At 37.1% G+C, this 23208-nt stretch overlaps 1 protein-coding gene across 1 annotated transcript in view; it reads right to left on the reverse strand.

The window, feature by feature from the left end:
• Positions 1–23208, reverse strand: part of TARBP1 (TAR (HIV-1) RNA binding protein 1) — a 37821-nt gene that overhangs the window by 3951 nt on the left and 10662 nt on the right. Inside the window, exons 9-27 of the mRNA XM_030448645.1 lie at positions 22580–22669; positions 21528–21657; positions 20642–20738; positions 19580–19740; positions 17077–17174; positions 16590–16751; positions 14979–15157; positions 14129–14384; positions 13856–14044; positions 10928–11127; positions 10714–10785; positions 9533–9653; positions 8298–8408; positions 7636–7785; positions 5722–5808; positions 4599–4795; positions 3430–3511; positions 1939–2110; positions 459–650 (exon numbers count right to left, since the gene is read on the reverse strand). Coding sequence (XP_030304505.1) covers positions 459–650; positions 1939–2110; positions 3430–3511; positions 4599–4795; positions 5722–5808; positions 7636–7785; positions 8298–8408; positions 9533–9653; positions 10714–10785; positions 10928–11127; positions 13856–14044; positions 14129–14384; positions 14979–15157; positions 16590–16751; positions 17077–17174; positions 19580–19740; positions 20642–20738; positions 21528–21657; positions 22580–22669 — 2746 coding nt within the window. The remainder of the gene's footprint in view (positions 1–458; positions 651–1938; positions 2111–3429; positions 3512–4598; positions 4796–5721; positions 5809–7635; positions 7786–8297; positions 8409–9532; positions 9654–10713; positions 10786–10927; positions 11128–13855; positions 14045–14128; positions 14385–14978; positions 15158–16589; positions 16752–17076; positions 17175–19579; positions 19741–20641; positions 20739–21527; positions 21658–22579; positions 22670–23208) is intronic.

Here is a 23208-nt window from a genome sequence, read left to right on the forward strand (position 1 = left end):
GATTTATTGTATCACAGCTTGTGAAGGAGCACTTTATGGTCCAGAAGTCTTGAGGAACTTGTAGGTCTACAAGATTTGGTACCACTGTTAGAGGAAAAAAATGTAAAAGCAAATTATGGCATCCAACTGCATACAGGGCTGATAAACAACTGCAACAAAGACTATAAAAACAAGAAGAAACTGAGCATGATTTACAGCAACATTCTATTTCATTCATGCATGTTATGTGGAATGTAATTTTTCTTGTTTTCCAAAAGCATCTGTAGAAGACCCCTTCTTCTGAAGCAGGTAATATTTCTTTTGGTTACCAATTTTCTTGCAGGATAATGATTTATGTCTCTAGAGAGTACTTAAAATATCTTTTTAATTATCAGCACAAGACAAAATTAATTCTTAATATCCAAGTTGGCTCTAAAGTCTAAAATAAAAGTTAAAAAAATGTGCAATCACAACCTTACCTCCTAAATTGGTTGGTTTATCAATAAGTGAAGCTACCACAATCAGCCTGCTGTTTGATTTCCCAAGCTTAGCAGCACGATCCTGAAACACCATTTCCAGGTCTGAACTAGGAGTACTGTTCTTCCAGGGTATGATTTTTTTCTGAACATCAGTCCATTCTGTCTGGCTATCTGTTTCAGCTGAATTTGAACCTATAGAAACAAATATTAGTCATATGGATAGGCAACTGGTAGTGAAACTACTGCTTCAGTCAAAATTATCTAAATGGTGATACTGTAGACACCACCAGTCATCATTATTAGTTTATGAGATATAGAATCATAGAATCATAGAACTGGCTGGGTTGGAAGGGACCTCAGAGATCATCAGCTCCAACCCTTGATCCACTCCCGCTGCAGTTCCCAGCCCATGGCACTCAGTGCCACATCCAGGCTCTTTGGAAATATCTCCAGACACGGAGAATCCACTACTTCCCTGGGCAGCCCATTCCAATGGCTGATCACCCTCTCCAGAAAGAAATTCTTTCTCATCTCCAACCTAAACCTCCCCTGGCACAACTTGAGACCTTTTGTGCCCTCTTGTCTTGCTGAGAGTTGCCTGGGAAAAGAGCCCAACCCCCCCCTGGCTCCAACCTCCTTTCAGGGAGTTGGAGAGAGTGATGAGGTCTCCCCTGAGCCTCCTCTTCTTTAGGCTGAACAGCCCCAGCTCCCTCAGCCTCTCCTCATAGGGTCTGTGCTCAAGTCCCTTCACCAGCCTAGTTGCCCTTCTTTGGACCTACTCCAGGACCTCGATATCCTTCCTGAGCTGAGGGGCCCAAAACTGGACACAGGACTCAAGCTGTGGCCTCACCAGAGCTGAGCACAGGGGCAGAATCCCTTCCCTGGACCTGCTGGCCACACTGTTCCTGATACAGGCCAGGATGCCATTGGCCTTCTTGGCCACCTGGGCACACTGCTGGCTCATGTTCAGCTTCCTGTCGATCCAGACTCCCAGGTCCCTTTCTGCCTGCCTGCTCTCTAACCACTCTGTGCCCAGCCTGTAGCGCTGCATGGGGTTGTTGTGGCCAAAGTGCAGGACCCGGCACTTGGCCGTGTTGAACCTCATCCCGTTGGAATCATCCCAACTCTCCAGTCTGTCCAGGTCCCTCTGCAGAGCCCTCCTGCCTTCCAGCTGATCCACACTCCCCTCAGCTTAGTGTCGTCTGCGAATTTGCTGATGATGGACTCAATCCCCTCATCTAAATCATCAATAAAGATATTGAACAGAACTGGGCCCAACACTGATCCCTGGGGGACACCACTAGTGACCGGCTGCCAACTGGATGCAGCCCCGTTCAGCACCATAAACTTTGTTCAGCATATAAAATTTGCTTACAGAGATACAAGGCTACAAAACCCCACAAAGAGCAGACTAAGCAGGGATGTATACAGCTACTACATACAAATAATTATATTTAAGCTAAATTTACTATGCTTGTACCCATGTCCTGCTGAGACCAGTCACTTGGCTTCAGGTCAAGAAGTTTCGTTGTAGAACGGGACCACTGAAATGTTGGTGGCAAAGGAATTTCAGGGAATCTGTCAAATTTAGAGAGTGAGATCCATTCATCCTCAGCAAGTTCTGAGAGGCGTGGGAGAGTGTAGAATATTGTCTGCAATGTAACACAGTGTTATTAACAAAGCAGCACTAAAACAAGCAAAAAAGGTAGTCAATTAATCTCTGCTAATTTTATTGTACACAGCTTTTATTATTTAGCATTCTCTTATTTTACTACTTGTTTTTCCTGGCACTTAACATAACTCTCTCTCAATATATTCATCACTGTACACACAGTTCATAAATTTAATCTCTGCCTCTTTCTGATTAGACCTTTCAAAGGATCTGCATCACCACCTGTTCTGAAATTGCAGAACACCCCAAGAATTAACACCATGCTTCTCTGCACACAAGTCTTGTGCAAATAGTTTACGTGCAAGTAACCCTGAAGAATTTTCAGATGCCCTTATGAACTTCTAGCACAGAATGAGGACTGATTAAATGTCAAAAGCTTTAAAATCTAGTGTTAAATCCAGTCCCAGTGCAGCTAACCATGATTCATTCAGAAGCAGCAAACACAAGCACCAAGGCAAAGGCTGAGGAAGATGAAGAGTTCAAACCTCAGACATTTTATTTATCCCAATACACCCTCAAGCTGAACATGCACCCTGAGTACAGTCACATACTTAGCAGGTATTAGCCTGCTTTTGTTTTCTTGTTCAGGATTTTAACTTCCTCATTTTCTAAGTCATGCCAAGCATATTTTAATGTATTTCATAGGATGTCAGTTAAAAAAGATAAAATTCCTTCTCTGAAAGATGGCCCTGTTTGTGCCAGAACACACATACCCCTTCCCACTTCCATGCTTATCTTCTATGTTCAGCTCAGCTCCTCTCTCTCTCTTATTTTTATATCTGCACCCTTATTTTTGCCTGCCTTCCCTCAGTGTTTATTCAGCTCTTAAATCATTTAAGCTCTGACTGCAGGGACAGCTGAAGAAGATGCTCTGGGAGTTATGTATCTGGATGCCACTCATATCAAACAAAATTTTTATTAAACAACCCCAAGATGCTCCTAATAACATGAGATGTCTCAAAAATCTAACAACCCACACATGATTAAGGAGGTGCTCTTCAGTTATTAGAAGTAACTTTTCCAGCCATGAAAGTAAAACCTGATTAATTCCCACACAGATGGGCACAGTCATCACAAATGCCTCCTTTTAATCAACTTAGTTATTTTTTTAATACAGAAATAATTAGAGAATTAAGCTGCAGCCTCAGTCTAAAATCAATCACACTTTAGGTGAAGTAATTTTTCAGAATTTTTCAATGAATAACAGTTGACCATTATTCATCCTACATTAGAACAAACTCAAAAAGAAAAAAAAATGTTATACAGCTACACTGTGATCAGCAGCAGGCTCAGACTTGCCTCCAGACTATAATCCTCCAGTGGATGAAATGTTGCAAAGAAGAAATGGTCTTGAATTCTCTGCCAGTTCCTCCTAGCATTCCTGCAATGGCAGAAAAGATGCACAAAAAAAGGCAATATTAGAGCTTTTTTCAAGTGGGAAACTGAATTAAGGCAACCTGGCTATATTTACTATATATCAATGGGGAAGAAAATACTTCAACAATTAATAAGGACCCATTTTAAAAATAAAACAAAACCCCACAAAAATCCCAGCAGTCAGGAAATAACTCTTACTTATGTTTCAAGAAAAGCCCATACCATGCCTCCAAATTCTATTACTTAAGGAAGCAAGTTTCAAAAGAAAGGGAATCATCACATCACATCCAGGCTCTCTGATGGAAACCAAATGCTAGTTTATAGTTCAGTGACAACTTTTAGCTGTCAAAAAAAAGAAATACATTTCTTTTGCTATTTTTTATCATCTCGTATCTTCACATGGGTGATTTAACAGTGATTGGACAAATTAACGTGACTGTTCTCAAAGAGAGGAAAAAAAAAAAGCATGCCAGCAGCAGTCCCAAGTTTATGTTGATTTGCAACACTACTGGAAATTCTAAATTACTTCTTAAAAACAGGACTAAGAAGGATACAAACACACACAGTATAAAATTTAACTCAATTGCTGTACTTCCAAACCAGTAAGCAGAAAAGCATTTCTGTAAAACTCATTTAGCCATCAGCCCAAATTAATTTCCCTGTCCATTTTTGTCCCATGCACCTTTTTTCAAATACTAAGAACACTTAAGAGTTTGTATTTCAGAATTTATTACTACTAGGAAGGTTGCAAGAATTATTTGTATTGCCTCAAAACCCATCAGGTAAGAAAACCAAGCACTCCTGACTGTCTTTTTATTACCCCATCCATAAAGTATGAGCACTGCTCAAGTATGCCTTGAGTTTTTTCCTGATGTGCTTTCAGACTGAATCATCACTTCATCTTCTTTGCTGACAATCTGATTTCAATTTCCAAACCTTGGTTTATCTTTAAACAGAATAATTACCCCAACCCTTACTACCAAAAAACCACCCCAAATAAACAGATAAATTACCAAGTGCTTTTTTTGAAGATTGGACTTGCTGCAAATGGCTCACAACCTTAAGCTGTAAATCAGAAAAAGGTTACTAACCCTGTGCCATGCATGTTTTCCACTTGTTGAAGGCTGGATTCAATAACTGGGGTCAGAGCTTCAAATTCTTCCACGTGCAGCATCCTGCACACAGCCCAGATTTTTTTAAGGGCAATTAATGCATAAAGTCGGACGCTGAAATTATGGTTGAAACACCACTGCAGAACAACTATGAGGCCTTTCTTCAAAGCTGCCTTCTAAAAAACAAACAAAAAAACCCCCACAAAACCCAAACCAAACTGAAACCAACAAAAATAATGATTTTTCTTTCATTTTTGTTAAGTCTTAAATGTACCATTTCGAAGTAAGGCCCAAGAAACCCTGTCTTCCTCCTAAGACAGCCTTTCAGAAAGTCCAGAGCTTTAGCAGTAAATGTATTGTGCAAATAAAAGCTTCAGAACATGGTCCTGAGTATTTTTTTCCTTCTCACTCGGGCACAGACCTAAAGCCTCACTGGGATTTTTAAAATGGATTGATTTGCTTTATAAAAAAACTATTTCTGCATACGAAGAAGCATCTATGAACTTCTGGTTTTCTAGCAGTTCAGAAAGCTGATCTTGCAAATTTATACTGTTTAATAAAAATGACAGAAATGCCAGGACTGCTACATATATATAGCAGTTGATTTATTTATTGTAACATCTGACTGCGTTTAACCCTCTGTTTAGAAGTTCAATTAAAAAAAAAAAAATGAAAACTCCAAATACAGAATTCTAAATAATATGAACTACCTGTTGCCCAAGCACTCCTTATTAGAGTGCTGGTAGTCTACAGAAAGATCACCTTTCAGGTTACATTTGCCCAATTTCATGCTGATTAAACAGGAGCAGCAAGAAACACAACTCCAGGAGTATTCATGTTTAGTTAAAACTGAAGCAGCTATTCTAGAAAAACTCACAGGTAATCAAGCCCTCTGTATCCAGAATATTTGCTATTTAGCTAATTTCTGCCCATCCAGCATGTTAGAGAGAAAACAGGAAGAGATGGTGTGTGCCATAAAAAAGGATACCTTAGTAGGAAGTAGGTATTAAAAAGGTTTTGAGAAGAGATTGCAAAAAAGATGGGGTTTATTTCAGAAACCCACGTACAGTGCAGCTGAGTAAACTCTATTAACCAAGCTTACCTTCTCTGAGGTATTTTGAAGAATGATGTCAAAGTGTGCCAACACTGATAGAAATGTGCAGATGCTTGTTTTAAGCTTTTCTTCATCCTAAAGCATAAGTGAATGTAACAAGAAACATGCACACATGAAATGTTTTTATACCATTTAAATTTTCACAGCATCTTTTGCAGGTGCAGGAACATCAACACTATTAAAAACCCCAATTTGTTTCCACAGCAAAATTCAGTAAAAAAACCAAGTTTGTATTATTAAGATTTTGGAGAGGGGGGGACACAGTGCTGACACACTGGAGGGAAGGGGGGGGGACACCCAGAAGGACCCTGACAGGCTGGAGAGGTGGGACCTCAGCTTCATGAAGCTCAAAAAGGCCAAGTGCTCAGCTCTGAGAGGGGACAGTCCCAGGCACAAACAGAGGTTGGGTGGAGAATGGATTGAGAAGAACCCTGAGGAAAAAGGATTTGGGGGTGTTGGATAATGAGATGCTCAAGGTGAGCCAGCAATGAGGACCTGCAGCCCAGAAAGCCAACCATATCCTGGGCTCCATCAAAAGAAGGATAGTGAGGTGATTCTGTCTCTATTCTTGTGAGACCTCACAGGGAGCACTGGGTCCAGCTCTAGGTCCAGCAAACATAAGGACCTGGAGCTGCTGGAGGGCCACAAGGATGCTCAGAAGTCTGGAGCATCTCTCTGATGAGGACAGGTTGAGTTGGGGTTGTTCAGCCTGGAGAAGGCTCCAAGGAGCCCTTATAGCAGCCTGACACTACCAGAAGGGGCTACAGGAAAGGAGGGGAGGGACTTCTGATAAGGGGATGAAGTGATAGGACAAAGGGGATGGTCCCCATTAATTCATTTTGTTACAGGATTGCACTGGGTGCTCAAGTTATTTTTCACTATGATCCTGACACTGCTTTTCAGAGTCACTGTTATCTGGGATAGCCTCTGAAAATGCCACCTGTATTTTTCATAAATCTACATGTTTTCTGCCTGCTCTGTTTGTTTGAATGGGCCCACTGTGATGCAGTACATTTGTTATCAGCATGAGATCATTTTGTTCCAATAAATTATCATCAATTCCAACTGCCTGAGTACTTGGAAGGAATCCTGAAATAGAAAAAGCTTACATCCCTTACACCACTTTCCATCAATTCATAGGCAATCCATATTTATGCATTTAAAGAAAGTATAAAATGAAAACAAACTTTTTCCCCTATGCAGAAAAAACCCAAAGAAAACAAAAAACCACAACACACATCACTAGCAAGCAAAGTTATTCTCAGAACAGTATTAAAAACCCTGCCCCGTTTGGGGCAGAAAAATGTGAATATAATTTTCCAATTTTTCTATTTAATTTCAATTCTTGTCCTACAATTAGGATTAAAAAAAAAAAAAAGAAACATACATAAGACTACATTGGCAAGGATATGAATACAGACAATTGATGCAGGTCAAGAAGAACCCAAGACATTAAAATAGAAGTCAGCTTTCCTTTCAGGCTTTTTGGGTACCAATATTCAAACTCTGCCTCCAGTTTTGAAGCCACATTACAGAAATTTATCTTAAAATGTGAGAGAAATTTATCTTAAAAGCTCCAAATTTAGTGTGTGTTATGCAAGTCAGGTTCCCACTGAAAATGATGCTGAAGGCAGAAGCTGGTGTGGAAAGCTCAAGTGACTTTGTGGCATCAACAACATAAAAGGAAATACCCCAGGTGGATAAATTCACCTGACTTCAGCCACTTCTAGATCACAAATTTCTAAATGTCTAAGACTACACTTCCAGGATAATTTAATCTTCTCAACAACCCATGACTTCTAAAAAAAAAATGGAATACATAGAATAATGCCATCTAGGAAGACAAACTGCTCCCTCTTTGTTCAAACTACTCTTCAAGTGAATGCCAAAGCTCTTACTTACATAGGAAAAGCAATCCCAGAATTTATTAAGGAATTGGGGGTATTTATGTAGACTCAAGATGACAATCCACTCTATGAAGTATTTCACAGATGCCTGATTGTTACCAAATCCAGCCTGGAAAACTTTGTCAAGGGTTCCACACAAAAAAGTCTGAGAAAACAAAACCAAGCAACCATTTAGTATCTTGCTACAGTTATTTCCATGGAGAAAAAAAAAAAAATCTGAACAGAAGAACATTCCCTCCTTTGACATAATGCTACAAGTATTTTTAACACTCACATGAAAACATTTCAGAACCATCTAATGTCTGTATTACACTTTTCAAATAGTTTATTATGAAAGAGCATTTGATGAAATTAGATCACTCGATTTTCTGTGAGGTTATGAAGTAGCAACATTTCCACTGACTGAAAAGCTCTGAACCAGACAGTCAGTACAGGGTTTTCACTAGCTCTAACATACTACAGATTCACAAATCCCAGAACCAGTTTTCAGTGACCTCTAAAAATGCCTCAGAAATCCAAGACTTTGGATGGAAAGAATGAAACCACACAAAACTTCTACACCAGAGATTACACGACTGAAATTTAACACATGCAGTTTGCAGTTATTACTGAAAGTATAGATCTATTTATGTAAGAATTTACAGTGAAAAGCAATACCTGGTCAAGCTTTGGAAGAAGGACTAAGAGTGTTTGCCATACCCGGTTTTTAATTCTGTGATGCAGGGAGTTTGCGTAATAGCGTGTTCTAGATCTGGACACCAGCTCATCCTAAAAGCAAATTAAAAGGTTTATTAGCTATTATTCAATAGGATTGAACACATGGAAATATACTTCACTGTACTGAGAAAGCAGTATCCTCTTGCACAGGTAGTATCAGGGTTAAAGTTGGGAAAATATATTTATTTCTGGTCTTTAAATTTTGAAGCTCGTCTGTGAAAAGTTCAGAAAGTTGAAAAATACACTTAGCATTTTCACTTAAGATCACAGAAAAGACTCTTCAAACAGCAGAAAGTTGAAGAATTTACAGCATCTACTGTAAATATGCATGAACATTTCAAATAATATTACATGAAGTGGAGCATGAAGGCTCAAGCTGTTGTTTAGTTATCTAAGTGGTAAAGATCCTAAGTGAAGAGATGAGCATATCACTGAAAGCATTTCTGCTTCAGTGTCTACAGTTTAAAAATGGGTTTAGTGATGCTATCAACTAGCTCAGTTTGTAACCACAGCTTTGAGACAGAAACTGATATTCTACAATGTTTTATGTGAAAGAAAATAGATGAGATAAAGGGAGCTTTAGCAAGATTTAAAATTCATGTTCTCATATAGCTGAGATTCTTTCCTTACACACTCTGTTTTGGCCTTCAAAATATAGGGAATTCAAAACTATTGCCTCACTTTTTTTTTTAAAAGAAAATTATTTGGTGATACCAGTTCTGTATTAATATTAAAATGCAAATACACTTTATTTTTATATGTCTCGACTTCATATTTAAGCAATAAGGAAATCACTTTTCCTACTTGATTAATCTCACAACACATATTAAGCATTCTTTTCCAGCAGTTAATAGACAGGACTGAAGGATCACCCATTTCTTGTTCTTCAGACAAAAGCAGCATCCTTTAGCACCAGAACTGCATGGGTAGTAATTTACCACTGTAGTAATTTACCACTGTAGTAATTTACCACTGACTTTACACTGGTGCCAATGCATAACAGAAATGAAAATCAGACCCCAACCTTCTCCTTTGATTCTATTTATAAAGTTAATTACTGTGAAATCTAGACAGGCTACATAAAAGCAGTAAATACATCCTGTCAGCTGTAAACAATTTGTGTTTTAATAACTGTACTACCACCACATTTATATACCAAGAGAAATGAAGTTTACTTTATCAAGCAGCTTGATGAAAATGTCTTCCATAAATGCCTTATGCAAGGTATTTGACTCATCCAACAAGCACAGGAATTTAATTGCACAGACCCGGACGTAGTGATCATCTCGAAATGTACTGTAAAATATTGAGAAAAAAACCCCAATGAATCAAACTCTACTTGTTCAGACATAAAGAGCATTTCCTAAATTATAAAAGAGCACCAAACATCATCTTGAACAAGTTGTGTGTAGTCAGGCAATATGCAAATACTCAAACCCACAATTTTAAGGGCTGTTCAATCTCTTTCTACCTGTAGGTCTTCAGTAGCATCTTAGTATTTAAAGTAATTTTCTATTAAATTTTCTTTTCTAAAGTAATTTTCTATAGCTGTATCATACAAAAATCTTGTAAACTGTGATCTTGTAACAACTAATTAATGCTTACAGTTGTGTTCAAATATTCTAGTTCAAAACACTTGTTTGCTATTAATTACTAAGGGACATCTGGAATAATTAATGCCAGGAGTAGAATTAGTGATATTATAGGTTAAAAGCCACCACATTGCCATGGACTGTCACAACCAGACATCTGAGTTCTTGGGAGAAAATACTGGAGAGTATTAAACCAGAAACAGCAGCAATATATTAGAAACTCAGGTTTTAGCAGCTACTAATCCTAACCCAAAGCACAGACAGTTTCTCTGACTCTTTTTCCACTGAATAAAAGGTGGGAGTGAAGCCACAATAAAAGTTTGATCAAGCAGCCAATGCTCCCCTTTCAAGAACTGCAGGCAGAACCTATTTTTAAGTATGGAAGTTAAAAAGAACTGCAACCAATGCTAAAAAGTCAAGCTCCTCTTCTGGCTGCAGAAGAACCCAGGTTTCTGAGCTCTCTGGTCTACAATGATGAGGAACAGCCTAAAAAGTCTTATTTTTATGAGGTTAAAAAATGAGGAATCAGTTACTTCAGTGCCAGTCAGGTTACCAAATGGGAGATATTTTCCTCAAATTACTCAATGTTTTTGTATTTGAATTATTAATGCAGTGTGATGTGTAACCTTTGCCAATATTAAAGGAGGTTATGAATACTAATAAGAAATTGACTTCAAAACCAGCATCCTTCCTAGTGTAGCACCAATCATAACAAAGGCATAATGCAGACCAAATATTTTAAGATGTCTCCTCAAAATCATTACCTTTCTGTAACAACATTTGCTGCACATTTTTCTCCAAGACTTTCTATGAAGGCATGCACATCCTGGATAAGTCTTCACAGATGAAAGGAGACAAACCACAAAAAAAGAACAGCAGACAACAGTTATTTAAATAATTATCTATTGCTCAAAGAAAACAAAGTGCATAAAATTGTAACAAAAATAATAAAACAAGATTTTTTTTTTTTTCAAATACCTTTGGTCTCTCCTAAATACAGTTCCAAAGACACAAGCCTCAGTGATAAGTTCACAATAATTTCCAGCATTTAAGAAAGGATTTGTCAAGGCACTTCTCTCATTAACAAGGGGAAATATCCAAGATTGACAGCAATGAGTAAGGACTACATTGAAGACTCCAGTCTTTGTGGCAGACATATCTATAAGCTTGAAAATTATCTGAAAAGAAGAAATAAAAGACTCAGAATCTAGTTTTTAGAAGTACTGGAATTATTAGCATTAACCTGGGCAGATCTAGGATGCAGATGGAGATCAAACCTGCTAAAATAGATATCTCTGCAGTATTATTCTATCTTCAACCTATTTATAATTCATTGATTCTAAGAGCAGGTGAAAAGTGCCCCAGTTCATGTTTCTGTTCACAAAAGTTTGAACTGATCTTTGCTTAGAGAGGGAGAACACCAGACCCTTCACATGAATCACCTGATATCTGGAATAATGCACCTGAGCTTATTTCTGTGAGTACAAACCTGGTTAGCCATTTATTAAAAAAAATAAAAATAAATTAATAAAAAGAAATTCCTTCCCTAGCCATCTCACTAATTCTCTTCTTTTAATAAGGATTACATTCATGTAGAAATTAAAGATTGGAAGTTTATATTTGATTTAAAGCAGAAAAATGTCTTTTTTTCTGTTGTTATTGAGCAGGGTAAATTCAAGATATATGAAACAGCTATCTAGGACTTCTCCAAAAAGGAGAAAACCAAAACAAGGAAAACATCCCCAAAATTTTCCTTCCCTAATCCCTTCATTAGGTTAAGTGCAAGAGTAAATTCCAGTTACAACATAATTTTATCCTAAGAAATTACAAGCATTTGGGAGAGGACTGGGACATCCAAAACGATCAGGTGGGATGTTTGGTTTTTTTTTTGTAAATTCCTTTTTAGACAACACCAATTAAGAGCTGCCCATGGGAATGGTTTTCCAGCAGGTGATGGCTCTTACAAGACAAAGCTTCTTCTCTTCCCTGCTCCAAAGTGATACTTCTGATAACATGACATTTCTTTGACTCCTTTTTATAGAGAAAGTGACTCTGAATTGCTGAGGCTTAAAGCACCAAGAAGCTAAGAAAGAGCCTAAACTGAAATCCTGGAACTCACTCTGAATAAACAGTTTTGGAAAAGAAAACGAAAGGACAAAACCCAGCACCCTGGAAACATTTTACAACAAACTCAAACTTTTCTTTTGGTGAAGAGAAAAAAATTGCAACTTCCCTAATAACTCCAAACTTGAACAGCAGGACATTTACTGTGTATTTCTCAAAATCCTGGTGTTTATTTCAATTCTTTCATTAACACAGTAAAAGTCCAGCATACAGAAAATAAATGTAAGACATTAGAAGTTCTAGCACAATTTTCATGAGTCACAAAGAAGAAAAGCAGCAGAAGAAATGAAACCTAAGAACACAGTGCTCTGGGCACCTCTGGAGAAGCCATTCTGGGTTTTGCCACAGCAATCTTCCCTTTTTTTTTTTTTAACTCAAAAATTACCCCTTTGTTCCATCCCTTCTAACTCTTACTAGAAAGACAGAGTGCTCTGTGGTAGACAAAATTCAAATCATGCTTCTGTGACAAAGCAGAACTGGGCAGCTCCATTTTTTCTTTCTCTCCAGCTAAAACTACTCAGCCATTGCACAAGGGGTCAATGGCAACAGAGACTGCCAAGGGGTGCAATAAGAATATACAGAAGGAGACACTTGCTTGGGAGCTTTCTCTTCATTTTCTTATGAAGGGGCAGAAGGTGGCTTGAGCAGATGCCCTTGGGTGGGGGTAGGAGACCTTCATTAGCTCCTTGGTGCCTGCTGGCATGGCATGTCCCACTGCAGACAATGGCACAGCTGTCACATAGGGCTCCAGACTCTCAACATGGGCAAAACACATCTTTAGATAAGGCTTGGAATAGTAACACTGAAGTTAAGACAGTCATTGGTAAGAACTGCAACAAATTTCAGGATCAAAGAAAAAATAAAATAAAACAAAATAAAATTTCAAAACCTGCTACACTGAGCATACAATCAGCCATTACAGATATTCATTAAAAATAAAAAAAAAAAACAAAAAAAAACCACAACCTAAAGGATTCCTAGAACTGAATTTTACCATTTATGCATATATATCTCATTTTGGCTTGGGTCCACATCAAGAAGTTTAAAATAGATGACAGTAACATTCATTTGAATCAAGTTTTCTAAAAAGAAGAAAGATAAAACAAATGGAGCTATATTTTAAGATACTTAAGGGTAACACAGAGATGTCACTGCAGTTTTAACCAGCTAAGAAGTATCAGGTTTTCTGTATTTTACTGCAAAATAATTTTGTAGTGTCTGGGCTGGAAACAAAGCTGATGTGTTTGATATTTACAGTGATGAGAGTGACACCAGGACAGAGCTCATTATGGTGACTCCAAGGCAAAACTGCAAAACTGCCCTTCCTAATACAATTTTTCTGCAATGCAGCACATGAGAGCACAAGAGGAAGCACACATCTATACTGGTAACTAATTTATAATGTATTACTGTTCTGGTAAATATGTTGCAGTCATTGTGGATTGTTTGGCACAAATATTTAACTGATGAGAAATCATTTAACTGAACTTGATTTGATTTTAGTTCAGAAGCTAAAAAAACAAAACAAAAAACCCTAAGATTATTTTAGAAGTAGTAATAAAAAGCTATTAGATAAAGGCATAATTTTTCCAGAATGTTAATAGTTTGTGAGAGTTCAGGTGGCAAGTCCTGAACAAAATATTCAGGGGTAAATGCATAATGTAAAAACAAAATAAAGACCAAAAGACAGTAGCTGAAAAAAAGGAAAAAAAAAAGTAAAACACATTTTCAGATCAGGATAACATTTCTGTCCACTTCCTAAAGAAGAATTATTAAACTGACCTCTTTAATTTTTGCATATGCTTGACCCTTTGCTCTTGCAGCAACAGCTAAAACCTCAGTGTCAAAGATGAACTGAACAAAAGCTTTTAGATTGGACCAAAAGATTAGCTGTGTGTTGCTCAAAGAGGATATGATTTTCCAAGCCAAATCGAATGCTTCTATGCAGAGAGACTCTGCTGCCTCCAGAAGCTGAAAACAAGAAGACAGAATGGTTACTTTTGACAAAAAACACCCCCAAAACTAATAATATTATGCAGCTGTTTCATATTTTACCTTGGGAACAAGGACTTTCATGCAGTCGAACACAGGTAAAACTTGGTCTGAAGGAAGAATAGTTAAGGCTTCTAGTGCCAACTCTAGAATTTTTATTGACTCTTCAGCTGTAGATGATAATATTTCTGAGGTGTCTTCATTCTCTTGAGACAGAGTTGGAAATAAATTTAAAATGAAACGAAGGCAAATCCATTGGTCCCGGACGTAGCGTGCAACAATCCTGCCCCATCCTTGAGATGTTGTCTCTTCACATGAGCTGTAAGGAAAATATTGGATATATATTGTATTAACTTCTCCTGCACATTCCCACTCGACCAGGAACAGCTGAAGTGTATAAACTCACTTCTTCAAGATGCTACAATTTACACACAGGCTCAAGGGGATACTGGACAAGTTCATCGAAGAGAAAATTAGAAATAAAGTTTTTACAGACACACACACAAAAAAAAATCAGTTCTGGGCTGAGGCAATCTCACTAGCCAAACATCTGGGAGAGTATTCAGTGAATCTAAATTGTCTGGCCTGCATGCTATGGGTCTGTGCAGTGTATTTAGATTTAAGCTGGCATCAGCAATGTTCAAATTACAGCTTCATAGCACCAGAGGACTGAGCAAAAGAACTTTAGGTCTGATCAATGACAGCTGCTTCAATTTTCTAAAACCTGAATGTTAAGTCAAAAGAGCAACCAAATGAATAGTTTGTGTTGAAAATTCTTCATTTTTATCTTAAAAAAGAAAAAAAAAAAGTTAACAGATTAACAGTTATCAAATAAAAAGCCAGCATCTTAATCACTGCTCCCTGCTAATCAGATTTATTCTGGAGAATTACTGAAGCTGTAGCACAGACCTACCTACTACTTTCTGCAGTTTGAGATGGCTTCTTTAACACTTCATTGAATGGCCAGCAGGAAACAAATCTCCTCAGAGCATCCACAAGGTGTGCTTCAGGAATCTGACCCATGATCTCACAAACTGCTGTAAGTGAAGCCATGCTACACACCTTCTTAATTTGATCCTTAAGTGTTGGCTCCTAATTAAAATGAAAAAATAGATAAACAAGCATGCAGGGATTTCTTCTAACAGGGTAGAAATAAGCTACTCATACATTTGATAATCCATTTATTTGTATCACATCAAACATCCTATGGTAGCAACTCTGTATCCTTCTCCTTTCCTAATTTCTTACCCTATGCCTCTAGTGCAATTAATCACAAGACAGAATAAACCTTGCAAAATTACTCCTTAAGTGCAGGCACCTGGCTTGACTGTGATGGAACACTTCTTTCTGTCTTGCCAGGCACTAGTTAAGAAATATTTCTGGGCAGGAAAAGGATGCAGGTTCACACAGTGAGAAACCCAATGCAACAAGGTAGTTAAAATTTGAAATGTGACAATTAAACTGCCCCAAGAGGCTTAAAAGGTCACAACACCTACTAGGATTATTTGGTGTAATAAATGCATATATTCAAAGAGGTGTGAAATAAAAACTCTCAGTTTAAACAAAAGTCAATAGTAGAGGTCCCTAATAATAGTAAAAGCTCAATGTTATTTAAATAGAGTTACTTTCAGCTATCTATAGTGCAGAAAATATTTTTCTCATCTGTAATTGCCCAGCATTTCCTTTTTTCTTGCTAAACTGAAGACATACTCTATGGGCAGCTGAAGAAATCATCATGACAACATAATTCCACTGCATTCAAGAGATGTTGGTAAATGTCCCAAATAAACACTAAGTTTGAACTATAAAATGTTCACTTTGAAACTACTGGAATATATACAGAATTCACATAACTAAAGGAAAAATAAAAATGAAGTCTTGCTCTTTGTTTCTCAGGTAAGTAAACATAGCTAGTCAAATGCTTATAAACTTTTAAATGTGTTATTAACTGATTTTAAACAATAATTCTACCTATAAAATACCAAAGATAATACTGCCCAACAAATCTTCATTTAAATCAACTCCTTTACAGAAGATAATAATTCTGTATCTTTTGGAAATATATCTGTCTCAGATATACTAGCCTCATACATACATCCAGGGAATCATGAGCATAATTAAATGAAAAAGCCAAAGTTGAGTTCTGCAATTTCTTTTTCTCTTTATGTTCTAGCTTGGAAATTCAACAGATCATGAACAGAAAGGGCATTTTCATTTCACAGTAACTTCCTCAGGAACACTGATCCCCAGCCAAGAACAAGTAAGTGTTAGGATAGATACACACACATGCATATTCACACAACCTTGGTCCTATTTTATTTTTCAATAAGTTTACATTAATGTATTATGTTACAAATATAATAAAAATATAATTATTTGTACACTAAGTTGTAATTACAGTACTTATATCATATATAATCTAAATAGTATATAACTAAAACCAAAATATTTTAAACTTATTTTTTTAAAGCAGTATTTACTGATTTGGTTTACATTCATATTTACTCTTGTAATGTTAAATTACCTCTTCACAATTTCTCTCCTGAAGATTATGAATAGATGCATTTGTCAGGCACAAAATGAAATTTTTGAGGGATTGTGTTTTCTCCCAGGTGACTTTCAAACCCAAATTCACCATCTCACGAATCAGATCTAAGTACAGATCACAACGATCCAGATCACCAACCTAAAAAGGAGGAAACAAAGGTAAACTGAAGCATTAAAATAATTACTGGAAAGAAAGGGAACCATCAGTAACAATCATAGTAGAAGCCAAACAGCCACTTCAAAAAATGCCACTTTGCATTTTGTTCATCTCCTTGCTACACTTGGCTCTTCCTTTCAAGCTCCCCTGGTCTCATCCCTTCTTCCAATAGTCTAAATAAAGTCCTTATTAAATTAACAAATTTACTTTCTGGGTGTTTATAGATTTTATTGGAAAACTAGGAACACTGGTAAATCAAGTTAACAATTTAAACCACACCAAAGAATGCTTCATAGTGACTTCTTACAGTGTTCAACTCATTTGCAGTAAGCCGTCGGAGAATGAATTGAAGAATACTCTCCATGGGTGTCAGTAGAGACTTCAAGATAAAAACCAAGACCCCATCTGTGTAAAAAGGAAAAAAAATCACTATTAACATACAGAGATACACCTTGGCTACAGAAATTAATTATATCATGCAGATTTAATTAAGTTACAGAGTGAAAGTTATACCAATATAATACAGTTATACCATATGATAAGTATGGAAATACCAAAGACTACATTAAAATAGTTCCCTACTCTTCAGCACTCTAAGCCATAGGGATGAACCAAACCAGATGATATTTCCTGAACCCTATAATGAATTAGTGGATCAAAACTCACCCAACACCAGGAGACCAAATCTTGCAACTTCTAACAGAAACTTTCATGCTATTCTCAATCCTCTGCACAGCTTATTCATGAACTTACCTTTTAATACAGAAGTTCCCATACCCAGCAATTATTGTATGCAATAAAAATGCACTTAGCCATTTGTCATTTGTACAGGAGTGAAAACTGGTGTTTGGCTGGGTTTGGTTTTGTCTGTTTAGAAACAATTCAGCTTTGGATATAATCTTAGAAGATTTCAGTCAAATAGCTTCCAGGACTCAGACTAAATAAAACACAAGAAATGCAATACTTTCTCTAGGAAAAAGCTTGGCTAAAAGTATAACATGTGCACAGCATGTCACAAACTAAGACAAAAGTTTATTAAGCATGGAGAGTAGGTCACTCTAGTAAATCAAATTTAACCAAGTGTGCTCCAATCTGTGCTTCACGGGCAAGGGCTTGTTGAAAGGCAAAGAAATAACTTATCAATATGAAAATTGAGGTAACATGCTCAGCATGACCACCCTGTTCTAAAAACATCAGTTATTTTTAGTTTCAGTATTTAGAAGAGTTATCCAGAGTTATTCTGCTGGGTTTTTTCTGAGGTTGACCCTGACTTAGATTTTATGTAGCGAAATTATCATGAAGTGGAAGACCTTCAAAAGGTGGAAATATAAAGGAATGTATTTCCAGATATTTCAGATCTATATTGTGCTTACTGCACTTCCAATCTTCTTTTAAAAGATCTCACTGGACTGCATTTCTAATGCTTAATTTATTTAGAACAGTTTAACTATGTCAGGTTATCACCACGTTTCATTATGTCTCAAATCACTAAAATAACTCCTGCAATTAAAATTCAGAAATTCTTTATATGAACACATAAGACAGCCAAATTCAAGTCACTACTCAGGGCTCTGTAACACTACCAAAAAGTCATTAGCATATAACAAGTCTAACAAGAGTACAGACAGCAAAGCCTGCAGAAAAATGCAGAAAAAATGCTTTCAGCATGCAGTGCAGCCTATTCTATAGGCTAGAATATATCCTATTCTATTCCTATTATCCTATTCTATTCTATCCCATATCCTATTCTATTCCTATTGAACTGTTCTTAAATAAAATATTTCCCAATTGTTACTATTTTGGGTTTTGCAAGCTTTCCCTTCTTCAAAACTGGTCTTATATTTTATGTTATAAAAAATAAATCAAAAAATCTCAAAAAAATCTGGGGAAGTAGAAACCAAATGCCAAGATCCCTCTTGTTCTAGTTGAGCATCCTAATTTACAAAAGTAATGCAATTTTTCACTTGCTCTCAGGAAAAAAAAAACAAACTATAGATCTTTTCTGGTTACAAAACAACCAAGTTAAAATAAAAGTACTAAGGACTCCATAGCTTTTGTTGAGATTCTCCTGAAAGGTCTACAAGTTAAAAAGCTGAATCTGTGGGGGACCAAAAATCCCAGACAGTCAGAATATCAGCCTTGTGCCTAAGCAGACACCTCTTCACCCCCTTGCTTTTTCACCTAAACATGCCTATTGCAACCAAGTCCAATACTGTGAGATAACCAGAGGCATCCTGCATTTTGCAGTCTAAACAGCATAATTAAATCAGAATTATCTACCAGTTAACTCAGAAAAAAAATGCACCTAGAAGAAACACTTCATGCACCCAGGGCAGGCTCTGGCTGAATGTGGGGCACGAAGGAGGTTAGGCTGGGTTTCTGTGCTGGCTTTTTGATATGTCTGAATGATTTATGGAATCCTTATGTTGGCACAGAATAAACCTATAAATATTCGTAATAAGGTCACATTCTCCACATTTTAATTAACTGCTAATCTAACCCTAAGAGGAAACAATTGCTTTCTCAGGGACTTTCCACCTTCTCACTTCCCAGTCCTTGGGACACTTTCATTAAAAAAAAACAAAATAACAAACTATGGTTAAATAGCTCCTGTAGGACTGGACCCACAGCTCAGTTTTGCAACAAATCTGCCAGATGGTCAACTTTTACATTTACCATTTCTAGGCTAGTAATATTTTGACAATATATTTGACAATATGCTTAAGGCTATAGCTTTATAACATTAATTATCTTAGTTTTAGTTGGACTATAATTAATATAAGACACAGTATACTGAAGATATCACTAACCATCTTGTTTATGGGAACTCTGCAATAACTTCAAGAGAAGTTGTAGGCTTTTATCTGTTTTCAGTGTTGGTATGTAAGCATTACTGCCAAGTTTCATCAAGACATCCAGAAGAGGGTTCAAGAAAGCCTCTAGTTCAATCCATTCTATGTTGCTTTTTCCACTACACAAAAACAAAAATTAAAAAAAGAAAGTCTGCTTCTGAGTATCTGCCTTTCAGTGCTGAAGTCCCTTATGGAAATAAATAGGACACACAATTCCAAGTCAATGAAGTATCTTTAGAAATATGACCCAGGATGTTTGTAGTGAGAGTTGGACAAGGTCTAAGGCATCATCAGGATGAGTAAAAGTTGGCATAGTTTGAGTGGACCAGGATAAATTTTGGTAGCAGAACAAGGAACTAAAGAAGAGGATCTCAGGACCTTGAGGGATCAATGTTCACCCCCAATTCCCTGCCCATACTCTACAAAAGCCAAGCAGATCAGCAGCCCCTCCTCTCTCTCACCCACTTCTTGGTTCACTGCTGGTCCCCTGTGCTCCTTAACCATCAGCTCCCCAAAATCCACATCCAGAGGGTGCTGGAAAGAGCTGTAGAGCCCCATCCTGAGTTGGCCCTGGCACAAGGGCCCCTCAGGCATCCATCAAGCTCAGGTTGTATGCAAATATTTATATATTTGTATTTTGGTTCCTTATCCCATGTGTTACTGCCTTCCCCCTGTTCTAGTAAACCTGTTTCAGTTTTAATATCCAATTTTTAAGCCTCTCATTCTCACTCCTCTTTTATCTTCCCTTGGGAGGGTGGAGAGGGGGGTAATAGAGAGTTCTGTCCTCTGGCTTTCGGTCCACCCAGACTGCTAAACCATGACAAAAGCCATGACAGAGAAATGGAGAACTTCCTGACTTGATCAGGCTTCTGCCAGATCCTTCAGGTGGCCCTGCTCTGGCAGGGGGGGTTGGACTAGATGATCTTTCGAGGTCCCTTCCAACCCCTAGGATTCTGTGATTCTGTGATTCAGGAGTGGAGGGAAAAGAAAGAAATGTAAAATAAACTCTTGTCTACTTACCTATACTCATTCCTCATCTGCTCCCCATCTGCAGCCAATAGAATCATTGTTGCAACAAGCTTAGCTTCAAACCAGTCAGGCATAAAGCAATTTTCTCCTGATTAAAGATATTTTAAGGTTTCCACAGTACTTAAAAGAAATACCTTCATATTAATTTTTAAAACTTTGGGGTTTATAACTAATTAAAATAAATCAGTAGCATAAAAGCAACCAATGCTAACAGGAACATGACTACTAAATTTTTGTATTCTTTTGTCTAGATATAAAACTCAAGCACAATTATCTTTCCTTTACACCTCAAAGAGAATTATCTCATTAGCCTCTATGCTGAAATAATTTTTAGGCAATGTGTTATATTAGACAGCAGTTCCCAACACTTTCCTGTTGCTTTTAGAAGTACATTACCTTATGCAAATGAAGTTAATCAATAACATCTGCTCCATTAGCAACATGAGTTGTGATTTTGAGCAGCTAAAAGTTAAATGAAGAACTAAAACTATTCTATCAGAACAAAATGAAAGAACTTTTCATCTCTCTTTTATGCAGGACTACATCATACCTAGAAATCTGTTACTTAAGAGAGTACATAAGCTGGCTTTAGGTTTTTTGACTGGTGTATTTTTGGCTTTGGGAATTTAGGAAGAACAACAGAATTTGGAGGTCCAGTTCATGCAGCTGGATATGACTGATTATTTTTTCCCTCCTCAGAGCTGCTTATAAGCCAAGATTTATATCAAACCAGCAAACTACAAACACCACATGTAGAAGTGAAACACCAGATGTCTGCCATGGAATTACACAGAGCTCTTTCTAAATCCAAAGGATTTCAGTAAATTTTAATATAAAAATATTTTGAAGATAAATTTTTAACAAACATTTAACTTACCTTCAGATGGTGGTGTCTTAAGGTACCCTCTCACAAGGCTGTGTACATACTGACATAATGATATTTCTTGATGTTCAGAATTCAATGACTTTCTGAAGCCCCTGTCATTCACTTGCAACCAGCTGCAAAGCTAAATTAAAACCAGAGCAGAGCAGAAAGAAGTGAGAAGGAAATTGCCACAAAGAGAATACATAAAATATAGAGAATAGACTGCCCATAAATCTGATGAGCAAGAGCAGTTTTAACTGAGGATGTTACATCCACCTGGTATCTTTAATAAAAGTACAGAAAGAAGGCAAGGTTGTGGCTCTGTGGACTCCATAATGTGCCCTGCTTTGCACTCTCTCCATCATTTTACCAACCACCTGGAAGACTGAGCATGGACTCCTGATGGGAGAGGTTACAGGTACTACTACAGGTACTACTACAGGTTTACAAATAGCAGGTTTAGCTCCCATTATCTTGGCAAAGGGGGCAGAAGACCAGGAGTGTGATGTAAACACAGAAGTCTCTTAAGGATCAGAAGTCTGAGTACAACCAGATTCTGATTCACATTTCAATACACTTACACCTAACAGCTGCAAAATTGAAATGAACTCTGCGAAACACAATAAACTGGGGTGTAACAGCTCTGAAGGAGTTCAGGAAAACCTCAGCCTCCAGACAGAGCTTTTCTTCTGCAAAACTGCTAATTTCTGCACCAAGACAGAAGTGTTATTTTTCTCACCAGCCACCTTACTTTACTTTCAACCACTTATAATTCTTCCATGTTGAACCTGCTGAATAATTTCTTTAGGGTTAACTTTAACCCCTCTATATTTAAATCAATCAATAATTAAAAATAATCATAGCTTTCAAGAGAAACAAATCCATTAGGACTTCACATCCAGAAATTCCAGAATGTACTACTGCAAAAGTACCTAGCTATTTAAATATTTATATAATAACTAATAAATAAATTAAATATTACCTAAAAATGAGCAGTATTAAAACATGTATTGGTATAGGTATTAAAAATGCCTGATGAACACAGAACCAGCTTCAGTTCTCACCTCCATCCATAACAGAGTATCTCTCCTGAGAGACTCCTCTGGCCTCAGGGACAGAAGAAAGTTTGCAACTTCTGGAAGGGACACTTTCTCCTGAAGAAATCAATTAAGATACGAGAGTTACCAACACAACGGACAACAGATGACATCTATATAACAACTCAGGAAGGTTGCTGTCAACAGGCATGGTTTCAGAAAAAAGAAATTGAACTTTCCATGACAGACACATTTTTTGCATCTTTTGGACCAATTCATCATCACCATGGAACCCAATTTCATTCTTCCAAGTATCAACATCTATCTGGAGGTTAATGAATGACTAGAAGAATAGTGCTATGCACTGATGGCACCTTTTAAATGTACATAAATGAGTAAGAGTGGCTACAGCAAATTATTTCCCTATTTCCAAAAGGAAATCCTACTAACACAAGTTAAGGACATAGCACAGAACATGAAAGGCAGTTTACTCATCTAGAATGAAAATGCCTTATAAGACCACCAAATCCATGAATATTAAGGCCTTGCTATTTCAACATTAATGCCAGCTTTAGCATTTTGGTTTTATTCTCTGAGCTGTTTCAGAAAAGTCCATTTAAAATCTAAGTTTATATAGTAGATATGGTAATAGGACA

The sequence above is a fragment of the Calypte anna genome, chromosome 3, assembly GCF_003957555.1.
Source record: "Calypte anna isolate BGI_N300 chromosome 3, bCalAnn1_v1.p, whole genome shotgun sequence".
Lineage (NCBI taxonomy): Eukaryota > Metazoa > Chordata > Aves > Apodiformes > Trochilidae > Calypte > Calypte anna.